Source organism: Aethina tumida, chromosome 1 (assembly GCF_024364675.1).
Source record: "Aethina tumida isolate Nest 87 chromosome 1, icAetTumi1.1, whole genome shotgun sequence".
In the NCBI taxonomy this organism is placed as follows: domain Eukaryota; kingdom Metazoa; phylum Arthropoda; class Insecta; order Coleoptera; family Nitidulidae; genus Aethina; species Aethina tumida.
This window is the reverse complement of record NC_065435.1, coordinates 77918443-77937494: the sequence shown is the minus strand read 5'-3', so window position 1 is coordinate 77937494 and position 19052 is coordinate 77918443. Positions and strand designations below refer to the sequence as shown.

The window sequence follows — 19052 nt, the reverse complement described above, 5'->3', positions numbered from 1 at the left end:
TAACTACCCCTTAAAATAATTTTACAATATTTTTTAACATCCTGTATTTGAACATTCAAAAATTGAAATATTCATACAATGAAGCATTCAAATATCCTAATATTCTTCTGTATTTCTTCTATTTTATATGATCAATATTTAAATATTCGAATTATTCCGATATAAAGATCACCCACAGACTATTCTAATTTTTCATTTACAAAATTAAAAACAAGAATTGCCCAATAAAATTTGTGTATTTTAGACCCATTAAATAATTTGTTACTTTACCTGTAACTTAAAAACTTGATCGAAATGTCCAAACTCGCAAAATTGATTTACATAAATCCTTTGAAAGCAGCGAAATTCATTACTAAGGAAAAAACCGACGATTACGACGGTTTAAGAGCGCTACATTTATTCCGGCTCATAATTCTCGCCCTGAGCCTTTGTTGGGAGTGGAGAACGGACGAAACACGAGGAATAACTAATAGAGTCTTGCCACTGTATGTTTTTTATGTCGGAGAGGTAATTTATCGGGGGTAATTAGTGGTTTTAATTTATATTTAACCAGTTTGTTTCCAAGAACGACGGGAATTTATGTTTCATTTCCTTAGGGAATTGATAAACACAAACTAAGCACATAAACACAAGAATTAGTCACAAAAGTGTTTATTTATTTTTCATAATAATAATAAGACAGTAAAACTTACACTAAAACATTTGTTACATAAGTTTTCAATGTTAAATATGTCACATGTTCAAAATTCAAAATTTACAAATTTTTCACTAATTCATTTTTCACTCACATTTTATCACCAATTTTTACCATTAAAACATGGAAAAAGATCAAAATAATAATAAAAAATTATGCTTAAAATCCATTTCTGAAAATGAAGTCAAGCCATTATAAGATCAGTTCTGCCGAATGAGGTTTTTGGAGGTTCATCCTCAAAAAGCACCTAAAACAAATTGATTACTCGTATAAAATATTCTACAAAATATATTTTATAACTAACCCATTGTTTGCTGAAGAAGTTCAAGTCATTGCTGGGTTTAATATCTGTGTCAAAATCTATCAAAACATCTTCCTTAACTAGTTTATTAATGTCAATTTTCTCCTCATTTTTGCTAATTTCAACAACCGGCAGCGTTTCAATTTGTGCAAAGGTTGACCCTGTGTTAATCGTATTATTTTTAGCTTCAATGACACCAGGCTGGTGTCTCCAAGCTTCAAATGCGGTGGCAAAAGCATGCGCGACAGCCAAAGTCACAGTTTCCGCTACTTTTCTCTTGGAACAAAGGAATGCGTGACACTCCATCGTTTCGTTTTCATCGGTGGAAATGAACGAGAAAATCTGCTTGTGCGTCGGATCCATCGAACAGTTCGAAATTCTGAAAGCAAATTAATTAGATTTTTTCGAGTTGAGAGACCCGATATTGATTCCGCGTTTATAAATAACATGTACCTGTAGATGGAGATTTTTAGGATGTCGTTTCCTTGTAAATCGCACACGGAAATTCCTTTCACACTTATGTTGACGTTGACCCGCTGTATCTTTTTTCCGGCTTTGGATGTTTTGATGATGTTTTTGACTGCCTCGGTACTAACGCTATCGCCTGTATTTTTTTCAACTACTGTGCTGCCTGCAATTTATTCAAATTAATTCCCAGTAAAACTTTATTATTGTAAAGCCGCATCATTAACAGTTCCCAAGAATATTATCTAATGTAAAATAAACGATTTTTCGTAACAAACAAGCAGTTCGCTTTGGTACCAAGTCGTGCCAGTGTTGTGATTCACATGGAAAGGTCATTGTCAGTGTTAATATCGAAATCGCAGATTGCATATTGTAATTTTCCATCGATACGTACCTAAATATTTTAATTTGAATGTAACGACGTCGTTGTCTTCGCTCACGTCCATTTGGTCCGACTCCAGCTGCTCCTTCGCATTCTGGAGCGCCAACTCTTCAGAGAGTTCTAAAAATTAATTTGCAAATTACTCTCAATGTTTATTATTCAATTAAAACATTCTAATAGATGATTGAAATTGTTTAGTTTATAAGTCCAAACATTAAATATTTACATGACTAATTGTAAACAAAAATAAAAGTAAAGAAGAATACACAGCACATTTTGCGCATTACTTGCAAGTGGGTCAAACGATAAGACTTCGAAACGTCGCCGAAAAGATAGGTCAAATAAATTTTTAATTCGAAAGTTCATAATCGTATGGATAATTTAAGAAATTTACTATTGATTGTATACTATTACGTAGTTGTGTGGTCATGTTTTGACTGGATGCGTTCGTGTGCCCGTCGAAGGTTATTACAACATTAGAACTGATTAATAATAATAATAATAATAATAATAATAATAATAATAATAATAATAATAATAATAATAATAATAATATGAATTAATACATTTTCCCATATAATTTTGTAGCCATAAAGCAAAAATTTACTGTTTACAAGCACACTTGTCTAGAAGTCATAACTTTTAAAGCTCAAGTACAAACTATTTGTTTAATAATTTAATTAGCGTCCTGTAAATATTTAGTTTTAGGTGTGAATTACTTAACATTCGATTGTTTATGTAATTTGTATTCCTCAAACAGTTGCGACTTAATTATTGACTAAAAAAGAAAAAAGTCCTTAACAACACGCAATTAAAGTTAAACGCAAGAATGAACATTGTCGAATACGTTTGTTAATTGTTTTCCATATTTCCAGAGGTTAAAACTAATTGTTTTGATTAACTTTAAGGTCGTTTTGCAATTGCTACAGTTTCTTAATTTGATGTTTCACTTTTTATCGAAGGCTGTAGTGATAATCCGACTTGAGAAATATGTAATAAATAGAACGTAAATTTCTCCGCTGTAAATTAAGTAACTCTAGCAATTACAAACGGTGATTTTTTTCTCTTTTCGTATTCGCTTTGCAACCGAAAACCGAATCGTAGTGGCAATTCCGCAAATCGTCGACGTCAAGACAATTTCTTCGCAACGAGATTTCTGATGCAACCTGACCGTGTGTTACTAGCGTTACAATCCCAAACACTCTACTAAAACGATCCCCGAACAGAATGAAAGCAGAACATAACCGGGATGACAATTCCTATAGGATAACCGCAACTACAAACGCCCCGATTTAATTAAGCATTGTTCCCGATTTCGGAGTTCGTTTGGCTCTATGCCAGTCTTTCAATCCGATGTTCTTGACCACGATGATAAGACCGTCAAAGGAGAACTCGCATATCATTAATCCCGCACTGTTTCTAAATTTAGAGCTGGAAATTCTCGTTGGTGGCACGAAAAGATACTTGTGAAAGACAAAGACTACTCAAGTTGAGGAATTAAAACTGTAATGTGACATTGTCTAATTTTTGTTCATAATAATTATGTAAAACGTTTATTAAGCGTTTTTAATAGTTGTTCACGGAATATTACTATTCGATTATGCAATAAAAACACGTGAGTTAATTAAAATGTTCATCACTTTAAATAACTTTTTACGGATGTTCAATACCACAACAAATTATTATAAAATCTCAAACTTAAAAATAACAATGTTTTTTATAAATGTTCATATTTGTATTTCTTTTATTCTTATACAAGTGTTTATAAATAAATGCAATTGTGTCCAGAAACATCATTTTAGAACGATTTGGCCAGCATAAGCATAATTTAAATAAAATTTTCGTAAAAGCAAAATCTGAGTTTGTAAATAAATTATTATTATATTATTTATATTCAAAACCGTCACCAATACATAATTCTGTATTCGGTTCGAATAGTTCCGCCTTTAAATATAAAACAGCGTCGATATTTTACCATTAGTATATTCGAGGTATAATACATAAATAAAATCTTTATGGTGACCGTGAAATTAACATCGAGGAAGTCTTTCATGCACTGCGTCAGTCCAATCCATTCATCACACAATACACCAACCAGCTGATCAACATTTACATACTTGAATTAATTTATGCTATAGAAAAATAGATTCAAAAGCATTTAATTACGCACCAATTTTGACTTAAACTTTGAACCACCACCAATTAAGAGTAAAAACAAAATATTGATAATTAAATTATTAGTGATTTGCATGTTGGTGCAAATTAACGAATGATGCAAGTGATTTTCTAATTGTAAGTAAAATAACGCAAATACTTACTTTGGTGTTTGGAATTAACTTTCCAAATACTTTTAAGGAATGCCATCTTGAATGAATTCACTCACAACGAACAATAAACGGAGATCGCAGCGTGTTGATCGGAGTAGAGCGCAACGTTGAATGCAATGCGTTCTAGTCCGAACGGATTGGAAATTGGTTGTGATGAAAGAGTGATTCGGCAAGAAGAAGCGTGCGGTTTGCTTCTGTTTTTGGTTTTATCTCGTCCAATGTCGCATGTGCCCGACTATTAATAGTACGTCTGTTTTTATTTGGACCCGACGTTTCGTCACGTTTTGTTTGTCCGCAGAGGAAGATGATCGTATCAATTTTTTTTTCTTATTTGATAGCACGTTGGGCAATTTAATCCAAGGGAAAAATGCTGACTTTGCCCAAAACATATGACCGATATTAATCATTCATTTTTCTTTAGGAAGGTCAGTTTTACAAAAAATAATATAAATACTTTTTATCTAAATTGAATTGAACAACTAGTTATTTTTGTACGATTTAGTAAGGAATTCTTTGGAAAAATGTTGGGCGTCATATTATGTTATTTTTGTGACCGTATCGTCGGGGTTGAAAAGGTTTCCTTGCGTTCACGCCATACTATTTATAACGAATAAAACCATCGATCTCTTATTTACGTACTAATTATAACATAAATTGTTTAGTAACGACGCGACAGAATAATTTCCAAAACTGATAAAAATACAATGAATCCTCGATTGGTTATCGAAATGAACAGTGTAATGACATGTATAGATAAAATAAAAACACAGTACACTAAATTTATTTATTCATAATTTTTTTGCATAAGATCATTTTGTTTATTTTTTGAAAGATATGTTTCGCAAGTTGAAAAGCTGCCTACACATGCATATCACCCTATTACAAAAAACATGTCCCTAAATTTGTGTACCTAAATATTGGTAAATTCCAATAAATTTCAGTAAACCAAAGACGGTGTCATAAACAACATAAAAAATTTTACGACACCGCCTTTAAATATATATAAGTGATGATATCGTTCCAGACTTTTAAATTATTGTCTTGATATTCAGTTTTATTGTACACTGGGGGGTCTTCTACTGAAAACATGTCAATACCACAAGCATCAAGTTCTTTTTAAATCTATATCGAGGTAATTTGCTGAAACTTGTGATACCGATGGTTTTCGTTTGTTTCATTTTTCCACAGTATATTCATTTATACGTCTCATAACAAAACTATAACTATACTCTTGTTTGTATAATTAAAAAATTGTAAAAGGTCCACCGGAACAAATCCTATGGAATCATCCATTTTCGAGTCCTCATTTTTAATCAAATTGTGGAGTACAGCAATTGTCTCCAAAATTTGTGCGAGTAATTCATTCTTCTTAAAACTAGTGGAAGATTGTTTAAATTCTAAAATCTAGTTAGGAAAATATCCGCGTCTATTCAGTACTAATTTAGCCTGTTACATGATTTTTGTACAAAAGCCATCCTATTATTCCAATCGCATTCAATAAAACAAAATGAAACAAATTAAATTGTTTACTAGAAACAAATGTTCTTTACATAAAATATACATATATAAACTCTTACTAAATTGTTTAATAAATACTAAATACTGGTAAAAAATTAAATCATACTTAACAACTAGATTACCTACTTAAAAGATACCAACAATTCAAACTTCAGTTTTAGATTTAAGAATGTCATTGTTTACAATACAGTAATTTAATATTGATTACTATTAACAGTCTTTAAATACCTTTTACTGTTGATACAATTATTGTCTTTAAAAAATCTCTTACAGTTAACAATAATTAGTTGATACCACAACAAAGCTCGTTAAGTGACTCAATTATATTTTTTCTAATTTGATAACTTACATTTTCCACTACAATAGCTAAAAATAAAATTGTTTTTAATGTGTAGTTGTACTAGTGCTAATCAACTTCAGTTTTGGCTATTGCAACTACAAATATAATAGAATTAACACAATGATATGTGTAACATGCAACCATTTTGGTATCTTTTAGTGATGTCGAGCCAACGAAAAACTTTAGGCCATTACACAACAACAAAAAATTGAGATTCGCTGCTATATCCGAGTCCCTCCTAGTTGTTTAAATAAAATATAAGTAACTTGAGCAAATCAAAATTGCACACTGCATTCAAGAGAAGTGTATAAAATTATTTAGAACAGTATAAAATAACTTAACAGTAACAAACACTAATAGGAGGCCCTCGTATATCTATCTTTTCGTTATATACGGCAACGTGGGGACCAAACTGCACGCCAGCACGTACAGGACGCCGAAAAACAAATTTAATTTTGCGGTCTTCTTGGGTACACCTTGTATGTCGTTTGATCTGAATTGTTTTTCGATTTTAAATGCACCCGGTAGCGTAACGAGGGGCAAAACGAACCATTTCGAGAATTTCAAGGAGGCAACAAAGAACATTATGTACGGGGTGAAGAGTAAAAACGCGTATAAAACATGCGAAGCGGTATGTCCTATTAAAATCGCCAGAGTGACTATTCCTACTTTTTTATCCGCTCCGGAATCTCTGGTGTTGTTGCTGTGTAAGATGGCTTCAGTGTTTAGTGCCAGAGGAATAGCATAATACATTGTGGCCCATTCAACATGTCCAGTTTGCGACATGAACGCGAACAGTACGGAAATAGGGCCGAAAATAATTAATATTAACACGTCGCCTAAAGCTATGTACTTAAAACCAATACCTCCAGTGTACAAAAAACTAGAAGACAGTCCTCCAAAGTAAACAAGAGCTAGATGTTCCATTTTCGCAGGCGACAGCATTGCTAGTAGTATGAATCCTACACAACCAGCAAAATACAAAAGTGCTCCGAGTGATACAACCTCATCTTTAGATAGAATGTGGTCCACTAAAATTCTGTCATCTGATTTTCTATTGTCTATTCCTTTGACGAAGTCGAAGTAGGTGTTAACGACATTTCCGGCACCATGTACTGAGACGACGGTAAATAATGTGAGGATCAAAGTTAGATAGTTAAAATCCTGGGAACCTGGATATTTGTATGCTATTGTGGAGCCCAACAAAGTGGGCATAAGACTCGCACTTAACGACCAAGGTCTCAGCGCCAGAAAGTAACTGGACACTTTCATCAATCCGGAGGTTTTCTGTGGGATTTTCGGCTTGTCTTTCGAATCTCCGTTCGAAATCAATTTTTGATCTGCTTCTGATGTTTCTTGCATCGCTAAAGCTGCCGTTTTTTGTCTGTTTTGCTTTCTTGTGTTACCAGTTCCTTTTAATGAAGGTTTTCGGTGTTGGTGTAATTAAATTAGATTGTTTTTAGTTTACTTTTTAAGGATTAAACATTATTATTTTTTGACTTAACCTCACTTTTGACATTGACGTTGTAGAATACGATCCGGAATTTTATTAGATAATAATCGAAGAACAACCATTGACAAATTATGTAATTTTGTCGCATTGTTTTTAAAATGTTGTTTGTACATATCGATTTAAAAATATTTATGTAAAAATAACTATTAAAAAAAATTATGTACAAAATATCGGGACATACTCCGTAATATTTAAAGATATCTGTATTCTTTGATGCAACTTTTGGTATATCTACTACTTCATAGATGGCAGTTTACGAAAATATTTTTAAAATTTGTGAAACAAATTCCTTCTAATTTTCATAGTTTTTAACACTCTATCCCATACTCATTCTTAATATTGAATCATTCATCATTCAGGAATATTAAACAAAGAAGTCATTTATCTGAAAATACATATATAATTGCCCATAACATATAACATCAGCTATAAGTTAAACTAACATGCCTCACAGATATCTTAAAGTAAATATAAAAATCACGCTGCCCATTTGAGACAACGCGTTTCCGCATGTGTGTCCTGACACCGAACACTGCAAAATCTGGTCCCACAAACCAGACAATTGTATTGTCCCAAAAATCCACAAACTGCACAAAAATGCCTCGGTGGCAACTGTGAATCTTCGATTTGCGCGTCCATATATGACGGCCTGCTGTTTTCTTCTGCTTCCACCCTGTCCTCCTCCACAAGTTGCTGGAAGTTCTTCCTGAACTTGATCTGGTAATAATCGGCGGTCCGTTCTTTTTTCTTAGTGCGAGTCGCTCGTTGCTCCAGATTGTCATCGAATTTCGGGATTTTTTTGCTCATGACAAGGTCTGCATGCGGGTCGTCATGGTAGTTGTCTGATTCCAACATTTCCATGACTTTTCGCTGACGCCTTTTGCGCGAGCTTTCATCAACAATCCTGCGTTTGTCATGCTCTTTCAAGCGATTTGATCGCAGGATACTTTTGGAGATGGTCATTTTTGATTAATGCTGTTAACTAATATAAGAATAATGAAAGGAACTTTAATTGACTAATTTCCTTTTTCGGCGAGTGGAAAACTAATTTGGTCCATCAAATCGTCGATTTTCTGTTGCAAAACTTCTAAAATGTCGGCAGAAATGAAGAGATGATTCTCGTCCAGATCTTGTATAATAAATTTCCTTCCTAGTTTTAAAGTTTCATCCAAATGTAACAAGAATTGTTTCATAGCCTGATCACTGTAAATAAATAAACAAATGTAAAATAGCAAGTAAAAATGCATAAAGTTAGTGTAACTAGAAAAAAGTAATTTGCAAAAAAAATAAGAAAAGCACAGTCGAGATTCTGGAGAATGCGGAATATTTACAATATTCATCATGTAAAACACACCGGTTTTCTATAAACTACTTTTCCCAGACCTAATTCAAAGATACAACACTTGACAAATAAATAGGTTTCCATAGTCCATGATTTGATTTAAAAAAAGAAGTATTTGTTTTACGTGTTTTTTACGTTGAAACAAACGACCAAATAGAAAATAGAATGAATATATAAATGATATAAAATCTGAAAATACAGTAAACCAAGAGCCAGCAAGTTCTATGTTATATAAAAAATATATTTTATCAGTATATTAAAAATAATAAAATTACCATTTAACCAGCACTCCTTTCATAACATTTACCATTTTCGCGGTAAGATAAGTAACATTTTCGAGAAAGTGGACATATTGGAATCTGTCAAAGTTCCTAGTGATCATATTCCATAATGATCAAAATACACATTCGAATTGTATAGATTTTATTTTTCACGTAATTTTTAATGTTATTTACTCATTTAAATTATCATATAACGCTATTTTCCTATATTACTGTATATTTCGTTGTAAACATTTTCATTATAAACAATCGGTCTTTATTATAAATTGATTAATAAACCGAATACAAATTTTCTAAATTCAAATCAAAGTTTTACATTTATTATTAACTTCTGTCAACTTTTCAACTAAATATTTAGTAGTTGTTTGCCAAACAAATTGATTTTTTTGATTTTGCGGTTTTAGTTATCAACAAGTGCATTTACCCAAACTTTGTACTTTGACCTCGTTCGCTTATTTTCTTATTAATTTCACTTGTAGACCCGGTTTCAGTCCTGTCTTTCAACTGTAATAATATGTCAGGAATGGCTACATTCAGCATAATCAGAAGGGGTCTGTCCACCTCAACCACCTATAATGCAATAAAGAACGTTACAGTGATTGGTGGAGGATTAATGGGATCAGGAATTGCACAGGTAATAAACCCTAAATATCACCCAATTAACTTAAATTAATCATTTACTCAAAACACAGGTGGCTGCACAAACTGGCCACAATGTAACACTGGTAGAAGTAAACCCGGAATTGTTAAAAAAAGCTGAGGGGAATATTGGAAGTAATGTTTCAAGAGTCGCCAAAAAATTATACAAAGATGACCCAACCGCAGCCCAAAAATTTATCAGCGAAACTCAATCACGCATCAAAGGCACTACGGATCCGTCAGCTTCAGTTTCAGACGCCGACCTGGTCGTCGAAGCTATAGTCGAGAACATCGCTGTGAAACACAAGCTTTTCAAGGCGTTGGACGAGGCTGCCCCAGCCAAAACAATTTTCGCCTCCAACACCAGCTCTTTGAGCATTGGGGAAATTGCCTCTGTGACCAAAAGAAGGGACAGATTCGGAGGCTTACACTTCTTTAACCCTGTACCAGTTATGAAACTGTTGGAAGTGGTGAGAATTCCACAAACATCGGAAGAAACGTACCAGGCGATGATGTCGTGGGGCAAAGCTGTGGGCAAGACATGCATCACATGCAAAGACACCCCTGGATTTGTCGTTAACAGATTGCTAGTTCCTTACATTGCCGAAGCTATAAGGATGATGGAACGGGGCGACGCTTCTGCGAGGGATATTGATATAGCCATGAAATTGGGAGCCGGATATCCCATGGGACCGATCGAATTGGCTGATTATGTTGGACATGACACCACTAATTCCATTATGTCAGGATGGGCGAAGAAGTTCCCAGATAATCCGCTCTTTGAACCATGCCAGTCACAGGCCAAACTTGTAAAGGAAGGCAAACTTGGATGCAAAACAGGAGAGGGATACTATAAGTACAACAAGTAATTTAAAATTATATTTATATTTTTATATTGTGTTATATACAATAATTTTTAAGAAATGGTTAATTTTATTTTACCTCTTTCCAGTCCTAGTCCTTAGATCGATTTTTAGGGGTTTATGTTAAAAAGTTTGGAGTCTAAATATTTTTAATTTTTAGCTTGAAGTATTGGCTCCAGAACTTTGCAAAAGGTTCTAATAGGGCCGAATGGTTCAAGAATTATTCCGCTTGGAAGAAGCACATTGATGGTAAAGGAGAAACTTTAATGGATTATTGAGTATACTTTGTTTACTATATTTAAATAAATATTTCGTTTCTTGTTTTACTGATGTATTTTTTTAACGAAACTGTTATCCGAGGTCATTAAAAGCCTTGTGATATGAAATACATTTATTAAAGTATCCAAATGTTACAATTCTTTAAAAATTTAAATACTGACGGAAACCATCCTCTCGGAGAGAGCAGAAAATTAAAGCGTACAGTAAAGAATGGAGTGATTAAAAATCAATCTAAAATAAATTCTATAACACTTAACACAGCCAATAAATTGAATTTTATTCACTCTCAATAAGGAAATCTTCGAAGATCGCAACAAGATTATCTACACCGTCCAAATAATTACGATCAATATCGCAATTTTCTGCTGAAAAAACGTGCGAAAAATCGATCATCTTCACCGTGGCCCAGCATTCCGACTTGTGATCGCTGCACAACTCGTCCAGCATATACGTGTAATCTTGCTTTTTGTTCTGCACATCTTTGTCGTAGTTGTTTTGGAAGGAATGTGTCCTCTTTAAATGCCTGATCGACTTTTGCCACGTGTTGTTGTTATTTACCGGATTGGGCACTTCAAAATCGACGATTTTTGGTGATGTAGGTGATCTGAGGATCGGACCGTCTTGCGTTAGTTGTCCACTAAAACCGGTTTGTATTCGTTCCATGCCGTTGTTCAAAACTGCAAGACTCATTGGACGGTACAGACTGTTTTTCCGTTGCAGTTTAAAGGTTGACTTTAGGTTTTTTTTGATGCATTCTCTCAATCGTCGGGCGTCGTAAACCAGAAGAATCGATGAGGAGTACAGTCTTAGTCTTCGTTGGTTGCGTGCCCAATGTTGGATGCGCCACAGTGACGCCAGTATTTGTACTATCAAGCTTCTGCAGAAACCTCTGTCTGCGTTCAAAAACAACTTGATCGCTATAAACAAAATATAAATTCATATTTGTAACTTGCCTTATATTTAAGAGTATTTTACCATCAACAGCGGAATCCTTATCAAGTTTTTTTCCGTAATCTTTGCCGTATTTAATCAGTTCGTTGTTGTAGACCTTGTACACTTGGAAGCCGGGTATGCAAAATCCCAAGTCTCTTTTACAATCAGCATATTTCATCTACAAACAAATCAGTAATAGCTTCATTTAATAATAATTATTATAATAACGAACCTTTTCATTGAGTATCTTCTGGTAATTGGCGTTGGGGTCCCAAGTTCTTTTGCCGATCTTGATGTCCATGATACATGGTTCCTTGTAATCCTTGGTGAGATCTTCAAGTATCAAGCACGAAAGCGAGCGTCCATTGACCGTTACCTCAGCCGTGCCATGGAATTTCGGAACCAAATCTCTAAGTGGGATTAGTGTTCGGTCCACCGTGTCCTTCAGCTCCTTATAGAAATATTCCTCCCTATCGTGACATTCCTTTTTGAATGCTGGTTTCAGCACCGTTCCTCCGTGCCTGATCATTCCTACAAATGAAACGGGATGTTATCTCGACACCTGTCGATGCTAATCCGCCACAAATCAATCATTTAAACCGCCGGCCAATTATTTATTTAAATTTACAACTCACCCACGGATTTGCCATCGTTCATATGACCGGCCACTTGGTTATCGAGTAGTTCCATGCCCTGCGGCAGGTCCAGGTCGGCTCCGTTCGCCTCTGGCGGTGGAGACTGTCTAAACAGTGGCTTGCATCCCTGAGGTCCGTAGAAGTGGAGGCCGCCGTTTTGGTTGTGATGTAAGGGCATGGCAGCCACGTCAGCCTTTCCCATGGTGATCTCTTTGTTTATGGACGACTGAAAATCTCAAGTCTTTTCACTTGGTCGAGACCAGATTATAGAATTTTATAAAATAGCAAGAAATAAACTGTTTGAAAATGCATAACATAAACAGAAAGTATTATTAATGATACATTTTTATGACGAGGAGATTTAATAGAAAAATTCAAATATTATGATTGTATATATGGTATGTACAAATAATTGAACTTATTGGACAACTATTTGACATAGGAAGACGATATTTTCGTTCTTTCCCTCTCACCTTCGTCTTGTATTTTTACTTGTTCCCTCCAGCAAGTCAACAATACAATTAGTTTCCGTTTCGCGTTCACCTCTTCAGCGAATATGTGGATCTGCCCGAGACGGTGCGATTATCTGTAATAAAACCACTGATAAGAGCAAAAATCGATCGTTAATATAAACAATTTTTTACGTCTAATCTCTTGGCTAATTGTTATTAAAACATTAATACAATATTTATCTAAATCGTTTGTTATATTGTAATTAAGTATTATAAACATATTTAAAAAAGTGCATTTCAAAGCGCTCGAACCAGAGATAACAAGATTAATTCAACATTAACTAATTGATAATGGGTTTTACAGGCGAATTCGTGACGATTTAGGTCAAAGTTTTACGCGCATTGTTTATACGACGCACCGTAACAACGTACGTACGAGTTGTTGATCAACATTTGCGACAAACACCCCAATAAAATTATACGACAAATCCGTATCTTAATTAAAAAACAATATCTAATTTATTTTAAACACGTATGTAATATTAGTTGCCAACTATTTAAAACGAACTGTCGATTGTTGTTTTTAATTTTAACAAAACGTCCATAACCCATTTCGCATTAATTTGCGACCGTGGCCGATTAACGACGCCTTGCGTCACGACGCGGCGAACGTACAATGGGGAGAAAATAGATGGACGAAAACTGGTTCGGGTGTTATGCAAGCGCTGCACCTCTTTCACGCTAAAAGGAAGCCGACGAATGCAAGGACATCGGTGGTAAATGTTGCAGTGACCTTTTCGCCGCTGTGACTCACGGATATGTTTGTTGTTACGGGATGATCGGATGGTAAATAAACAAATTGGAGACTTGACCAGACACGCCGTTTCACAGAAAATTAATAATAATTATGAATCAGGAATTCCGCTGATACGACGGGAAAGTCAATTTCTAATAATTATATCTAAAATTATGCCAGCCGGAGAACAATGTAATGAAACATTGTGTAGAAACTAAAAAACAGTAACAAGTAACAAGAACTATGTAATAAATAACATGAATAAACAGTAAAAACGAAAATTATTTCTGGCAAAGAACAATGTAATGAAAACTTTTTTTAATAACTAAAAAAAAATACAACAAGAACTATATTTCATCATTACTTAAATGATATATTAAAAATAGTACGAAAAATTATTTGTACCATAAAAAACTAATGAATAAAAGTTCATTTCTGATAATTATATCTAAATATTACGATATATCAAAAAGTATATTTTTGGATTTTTTAAAAATATTTAGACATTTTAAAAATAATATGAAGAATTGTATGTAAGAATGAAAACTAATTGATATAAACAAAGAACAATGTAATGAAAAGCTGTTACCACATGATTTTATCATGTCCTACTTGAAATATTAAAAATAATATTAAAAATTGTTTGTACAAGAAATAATTTTTGATGAATTTAATTTCTAATAATTATCACATATCCAAATGTCCTTACAGTGAGCAATGTATATTTTATCATTTCCTAACAGATAAAAATTGTTTGTTCAAGTAGAAATTAATTAACAGAAAGTATCAGTTCATGAGCATAAATAAATTAGGTAAAACAATAATAGTAAAAGAAAGTGAAACAGGAAAGAGAAAGAGTATGATGACATAAAACGATTGCAGTTGCATTTACCTTGTCCTTCGATAATTCAAACACGGAATGACAATATGATTAGAACAGACATAATGAAATGTAATTAATGAATTACACTTTGTAATATGTATAATGTCATTAGTTAATAAAACTATTAAAACTCAGGATTTCCCAATTAAATCAATTAACTTTCAGAACACGAGTCATCGAAAAAATCACGGGAGACATAGGTATTCCCGTTAATGTTTTACGACTGAATCTTATTATTCGGGATTTGAAACTTAAACGTTTACTTTCATAACTCATTGTTGGTGCATTTCTGTGCCAACAGAATTACTTAATAATCGATAAACCGCATTATCGACGTATTTTTAGACTGTTACTCAGGACAGAATTAACCGTTTCAAAGGGATTTCCAATCGATTTCCATTATCCAATTCGAACGTGGCAACGGGAATTCACATAAAAAGAAATGTTTTACACGTGTGAGCCGTTCAATAAAAGGTTGATTTCTGAAATTTGTTGACTAACGTCAATGCCAAAAGCCTGTGGGCGATTATTTCGCGAAAGTGATAGAAATGTCCGTTACCATTGTTTCGATTTGAACGATTATGAAGCGATTAAGTGATATAAATAGATAAAAAGTGCAAAGATAAGACAAAGCGGTTTTTATTGGACTCACGGTTCGGTTTATTTTCGTCAACGTTCAGTATTTTTGTACGGGTACAATAAAAAAGAAGCGAAGTGTTGCGGTGCGGTGGATAAAATGACCGCCACTTTGGACATAATCCAAAGCAACAATATTAAAATAACATTCACAATTACAAAAATTTATAATACTAGAATATGGAAACAAGCAGCATTTATCTTTTAAAATATGAGGAAAAATACGATGAGATAAGTAATCATTCGACTGATATAAAAGATTAAGTCAGCATAATTTTATTGCGTGATTTAAAAATTGTTAAAAAAGTACGAAACAGAAATACGAAAATAACTTAATAAAATATGAGCGTGTATATTAAACAGTTGGACAAGTTCAACGTATTATTTTAACTCCAACATTCTGTAAACTTCCAAAGCAAAAAAATTCTTTGATCTAGCTGGTGCAATCCGAATCCTTCCAGAGTTCGACATCCCATCAGATTTAATTTTAATGTTTATGTGGCCCAATTTTTTCTGATCCATTTCTAGCCAACGTAAATATTTAAGACAGACGATTGACAAGCCACAAACTGAAATATGAATAGCAGAGCAAAATATGTTTTAATAAAACTGGATAAAATTGTACTCTTTTTATTTGAAATTCGATAAACATGTTGGAAATGAATGGCGAAAGATTACGAAACGTTAGAACAAATCGTTGTTAACATTTTCCTGTTCAAGGTGCACCCCATTCAATCGACATACTTCTGTAAAGTGAAATCGTGACGCAAGCATCAAAACCCGATAGTTATGCCAAGGAAGCCTTTGTTATTTATGTAATTATCCCGATGTTTTTTTCACCCAAAGTTAATTTTGTCTTACCCGAAAATGTAATAATGATAATCGAGTGGTTTGAGATACTCATTGTGGTTTATTTCTTGTGATAACATGATAATTAAAATCAGTCAGCATTAAAACAGGTTGTGTGTTTTTCCAATTTGCAACTCCTTTCTGACGATTGACACAAAAATCAAACAATCCATTCCATAAAACTGCACTTCTAAGAAGTATTATATAAAATACCGAAAAAGTAGCAAAGACTGACGTAAACTAATGACCGAACTCGATATTCAAGTAAGTCAAGTACACGGTCAACATTAGCATGGACCGGAGACAGTAAGCACAGGAGATTGCCACGAAAAATGTCAATTTGATAGTGGGCAAACACATTTAATTACCATCACAAACAGACGGTAATAAAATAAATATTTGTCGTGGCAATTATAATTAGCGACGAAGACATTTTCGAATCACTATCGAATTGTGTCATTGCAATGTATTTTTATTTCTGTAGGCAATTAACTTTTAAAAATAGTGTAAATTTCAAGTACGTTTTAGAAGAATATTAGACAAATGAAAGAACTTTTAATTACTTAAAAAATATGTATGTTGTTTGCGGGGGAGGTTTATTGCCTAAATATTTGCGGCCTTCAACGGAACACGCGTTTCGCTGTCACACAAACATTTCAAATCGATTTCTGGTATCTTAATCAAATTAAAACGTTCGAAATCCAGTATTTTCTCGTTAACACAACAAAGAATTTTTTTTTTCCATGTGACAAAATGATTTTTTGGGGTCGTGCCAGGGCCGAAGGTAAAATTTATTTTTAACAATTTGTCCGTGTGTGCAAACATGTACTTTTGTAATTAGATTCGGGTCGATTGCATTTTGAAGCTCGTTTAGATTAATTAAATGAGTCACAACGGTGTTGTTGATTACTAGTGAAAATACCAATTAAATATCAGTTGAAAATTAACTGGTTATATGTAAATTTCCTGGGATTAATAGACTACGATTGAATGTTAGGTATTTAGAAATATTTTTGAAAATTGAAATAATGATTATATTCAATAATAATTTGCTAAAAGCATAATATTTTAATTTAATCGTTTTTTGTTACACATCAAATAATTATAAAAATGTGCATTTAAAAAAATATTAATATATTTTTATTAATTAGAAAATTTTTTAATTAATTTAGAGAATTAATTAAAAAATATAAGTAATCAAGGAAAATAATTTGATAAAATTGACATTTCTTCTTATTAATTTTAAAATTATTTAATTTTGGCATTGAATTATAAATATAGGAATGGCTTGTATTAAAAACAGTTACCATTACTTGTCACTAAGTAAAGCTTAAGCCCGCATAATCGGGGACAACCTTAAGGACGATTAATTGGAGTAACACTTAGGTAACTTAGATATAATAATCATTAGACACATCAGAAAATTAACATTTAAAAAGTTGCATCAATTAAGTTAAAACGTTTTTGTTACACATCATATAATAGAAATGTGGACTTTGAAAATTTCAAAAGTATATTTAAAATTGAATAGTTCTTTACTTTTGACACATTAATTAAAAATATAATAATGTGCATGAGTTAAATGCACTTAAACATAATTAATAATAATAATAATAATAATTAATTTTAATTGAAGATTTAATAATAAACAAACATTTAAAGAAAGTGACATTGAAAGCAAAGAAATTACTTAACATCCCAGACTTTCTCTTCATATTAGTAGCTTCTTCCAGAACGAAACAAAAACCTGTATCCCAATGAATTACAAAAACTACCAAAAGAAAACAACCTTTGTTCAAATAAAATTGATTCGTGTGACCATCGAAGATCGCCTTATAAATAAATTATTAATCGTTAAATGCTAAATTGATGACATGTGTAAAATATCAGTTATCGTACCTAAAAATACCCACACAGTGATTCAGTGTATTTTAAATAACCCCGAGCGGATTTAACGGTCCCATTCATGTTTCGAATCGAATTTTATTCAAACAGCTGACCGCCAGTCAAAACAATAAAAACCATGAATTGTTTAAATACTGACCGATTCACTATTGTACCTCGAAGCACTCGTGAAAGGTTTTGTAGTCGGAACCGCTTTGGAACCACCTAAAATTTTTCATCTTCCAACCACCGGATGAAAACGTGAATGTAACAGCCGGACACGCACAACACTCGTTCCCACGGCAACAACGCGTCTCCGACGTTGCTACGTTGGTTTTATCGGATTTCTGGCTGTTCGATGCGCATGTGTCGCATTTCGTTCGTGACACATGAATTTTAAAAGAAAATATGCTCGGACTCTCAAAATTGCACTACATATATAAACAAACAAATTCAAAACAATAAAATACAATGAATAATATTGAAATCTGATCGAATTCCTTGCCGTCGAAACGTTTGAGTCAGAGTGTGAGTGTGAAAATGACACTCGAAATGTGGCTAAACAGGTGCATTTCATTTTGCCACAATGTAATTTTGTGTAAATGGCAAAAACTTCGAAACAATAATTAATTGTATCGTTATTTTGTAAAATAAAGAAATAAGTCGTAAAACATTTCAATGAGAAATCAAAAAATAGTCTTTGTTTGCTGAAATTATATAAGTGTGATTAGAGCTTTTAATAGCTTAACACTTCATTGATGATAAAACTGGTCAAATTATTTAGCACGTTAATGCTCTGGCGTTAGCATTAATGGAATTCTAAAAAATCATTAGGCAGTGCGAAAGAAACAATGAAAAAACTAAACACCAACATAATTACAAGTTTAAGTAAATTTTTACTTCAAAAAATTTATGTCTTTATAGTTTTGGATTTCGCTACTTTTCTATCGTTGTATAACAATAGAAACATTTATTTTAAAACACTAGAGATGGACACAATTAACGTATATTTTTGACAACAGATCAGTTCACCACTAAAA

General features: G+C 33.0%; 6 protein-coding genes across 8 annotated transcripts; 1 reads left to right on the top strand and 5 right to left on the bottom strand.

Moving 5' to 3' along the window:
• Positions 1-635: 635 nt before the first annotated feature.
• LOC109608566 (low density lipoprotein receptor adapter protein 1-A) lies at positions 636-4391 on the bottom strand. The gene is made up of 5 exons (XM_020025016.2): positions 4161-4391; positions 1855-1962; positions 1449-1626; positions 999-1374; positions 636-941 (listed from the first exon to the last, which is right to left on the bottom strand). The coding sequence occupies exons 1-5, from the start codon at positions 4204-4206 to the stop codon at positions 879-881; spliced, it is 771 nt and encodes a 256-aa protein (XP_019880575.1). The 5' UTR covers positions 4207-4391; the 3' UTR covers positions 636-878.
• A 548-nt stretch (positions 4392-4939) lies between these two features.
• LOC109608439 (ubiA prenyltransferase domain-containing protein 1 homolog) lies at positions 4940-7590 on the bottom strand. The gene has a single exon (XM_020024873.2). The coding sequence runs from the start codon at positions 7387-7389 to the stop codon at positions 6403-6405; it is 987 nt and encodes a 328-aa protein (XP_019880432.1). The 5' UTR covers positions 7390-7590; the 3' UTR covers positions 4940-6402.
• A 327-nt stretch (positions 7591-7917) lies between these two features.
• LOC109608810 (zinc finger HIT domain-containing protein 1) lies at positions 7918-8503 on the bottom strand. The gene has a single exon (XM_020025363.2). The coding sequence runs from the start codon at positions 8501-8503 to the stop codon at positions 8018-8020; it is 486 nt and encodes a 161-aa protein (XP_019880922.1). The 3' UTR covers positions 7918-8017.
• A 53-nt stretch (positions 8504-8556) lies between these two features.
• LOC109608821 (general transcription factor IIH subunit 5) lies at positions 8557-9244 on the bottom strand. The gene is made up of 2 exons (XM_020025372.2): positions 9158-9244; positions 8557-8743 (listed from the first exon to the last, which is right to left on the bottom strand). The coding sequence occupies exons 1-2, from the start codon at positions 9190-9192 to the stop codon at positions 8557-8559; spliced, it is 222 nt and encodes a 73-aa protein (XP_019880931.1). The 5' UTR covers positions 9193-9244.
• A 301-nt stretch (positions 9245-9545) lies between these two features.
• Positions 9546-10991, top strand: LOC109608602 (hydroxyacyl-coenzyme A dehydrogenase, mitochondrial-like). Its single transcript, XM_020025090.2, has 3 exons — positions 9546-9797; positions 9856-10667; positions 10826-10991. The coding sequence occupies exons 1-3, from the start codon at positions 9678-9680 to the stop codon at positions 10941-10943; spliced, it is 1050 nt and encodes a 349-aa protein (XP_019880649.2). The 5' UTR covers positions 9546-9677; the 3' UTR covers positions 10944-10991.
• A 54-nt stretch (positions 10992-11045) lies between these two features.
• LOC109608507 (inositol polyphosphate multikinase) lies at positions 11046-18316 on the bottom strand. Of its 3 annotated transcripts, none has more exons than XM_020024948.2 (6): positions 18173-18316; positions 12986-13098; positions 12513-12738; positions 12110-12408; positions 11920-12055; positions 11046-11861 (listed from the first exon to the last, which is right to left on the bottom strand). In XM_020024948.2, exons 3-6 carry the CDS (start codon positions 12712-12714, stop codon positions 11221-11223), a joined length of 1278 nt encoding a protein of 425 aa, XP_019880507.1. In that variant the 5' UTR covers positions 12715-12738; positions 12986-13098; positions 18173-18316; the 3' UTR covers positions 11046-11220. The 3 variants fall into 3 exon arrangements, with proteins under 3 accessions (XP_019880507.1, XP_049817215.1, XP_049817216.1); XM_049961258.1 differs by having other exon boundaries at positions 18189-18308; XM_049961259.1 differs by lacking the exon at positions 18173-18316 and adding an exon at positions 15296-15375.
• Positions 18317-19052: the final 736 nt, after the last annotated feature.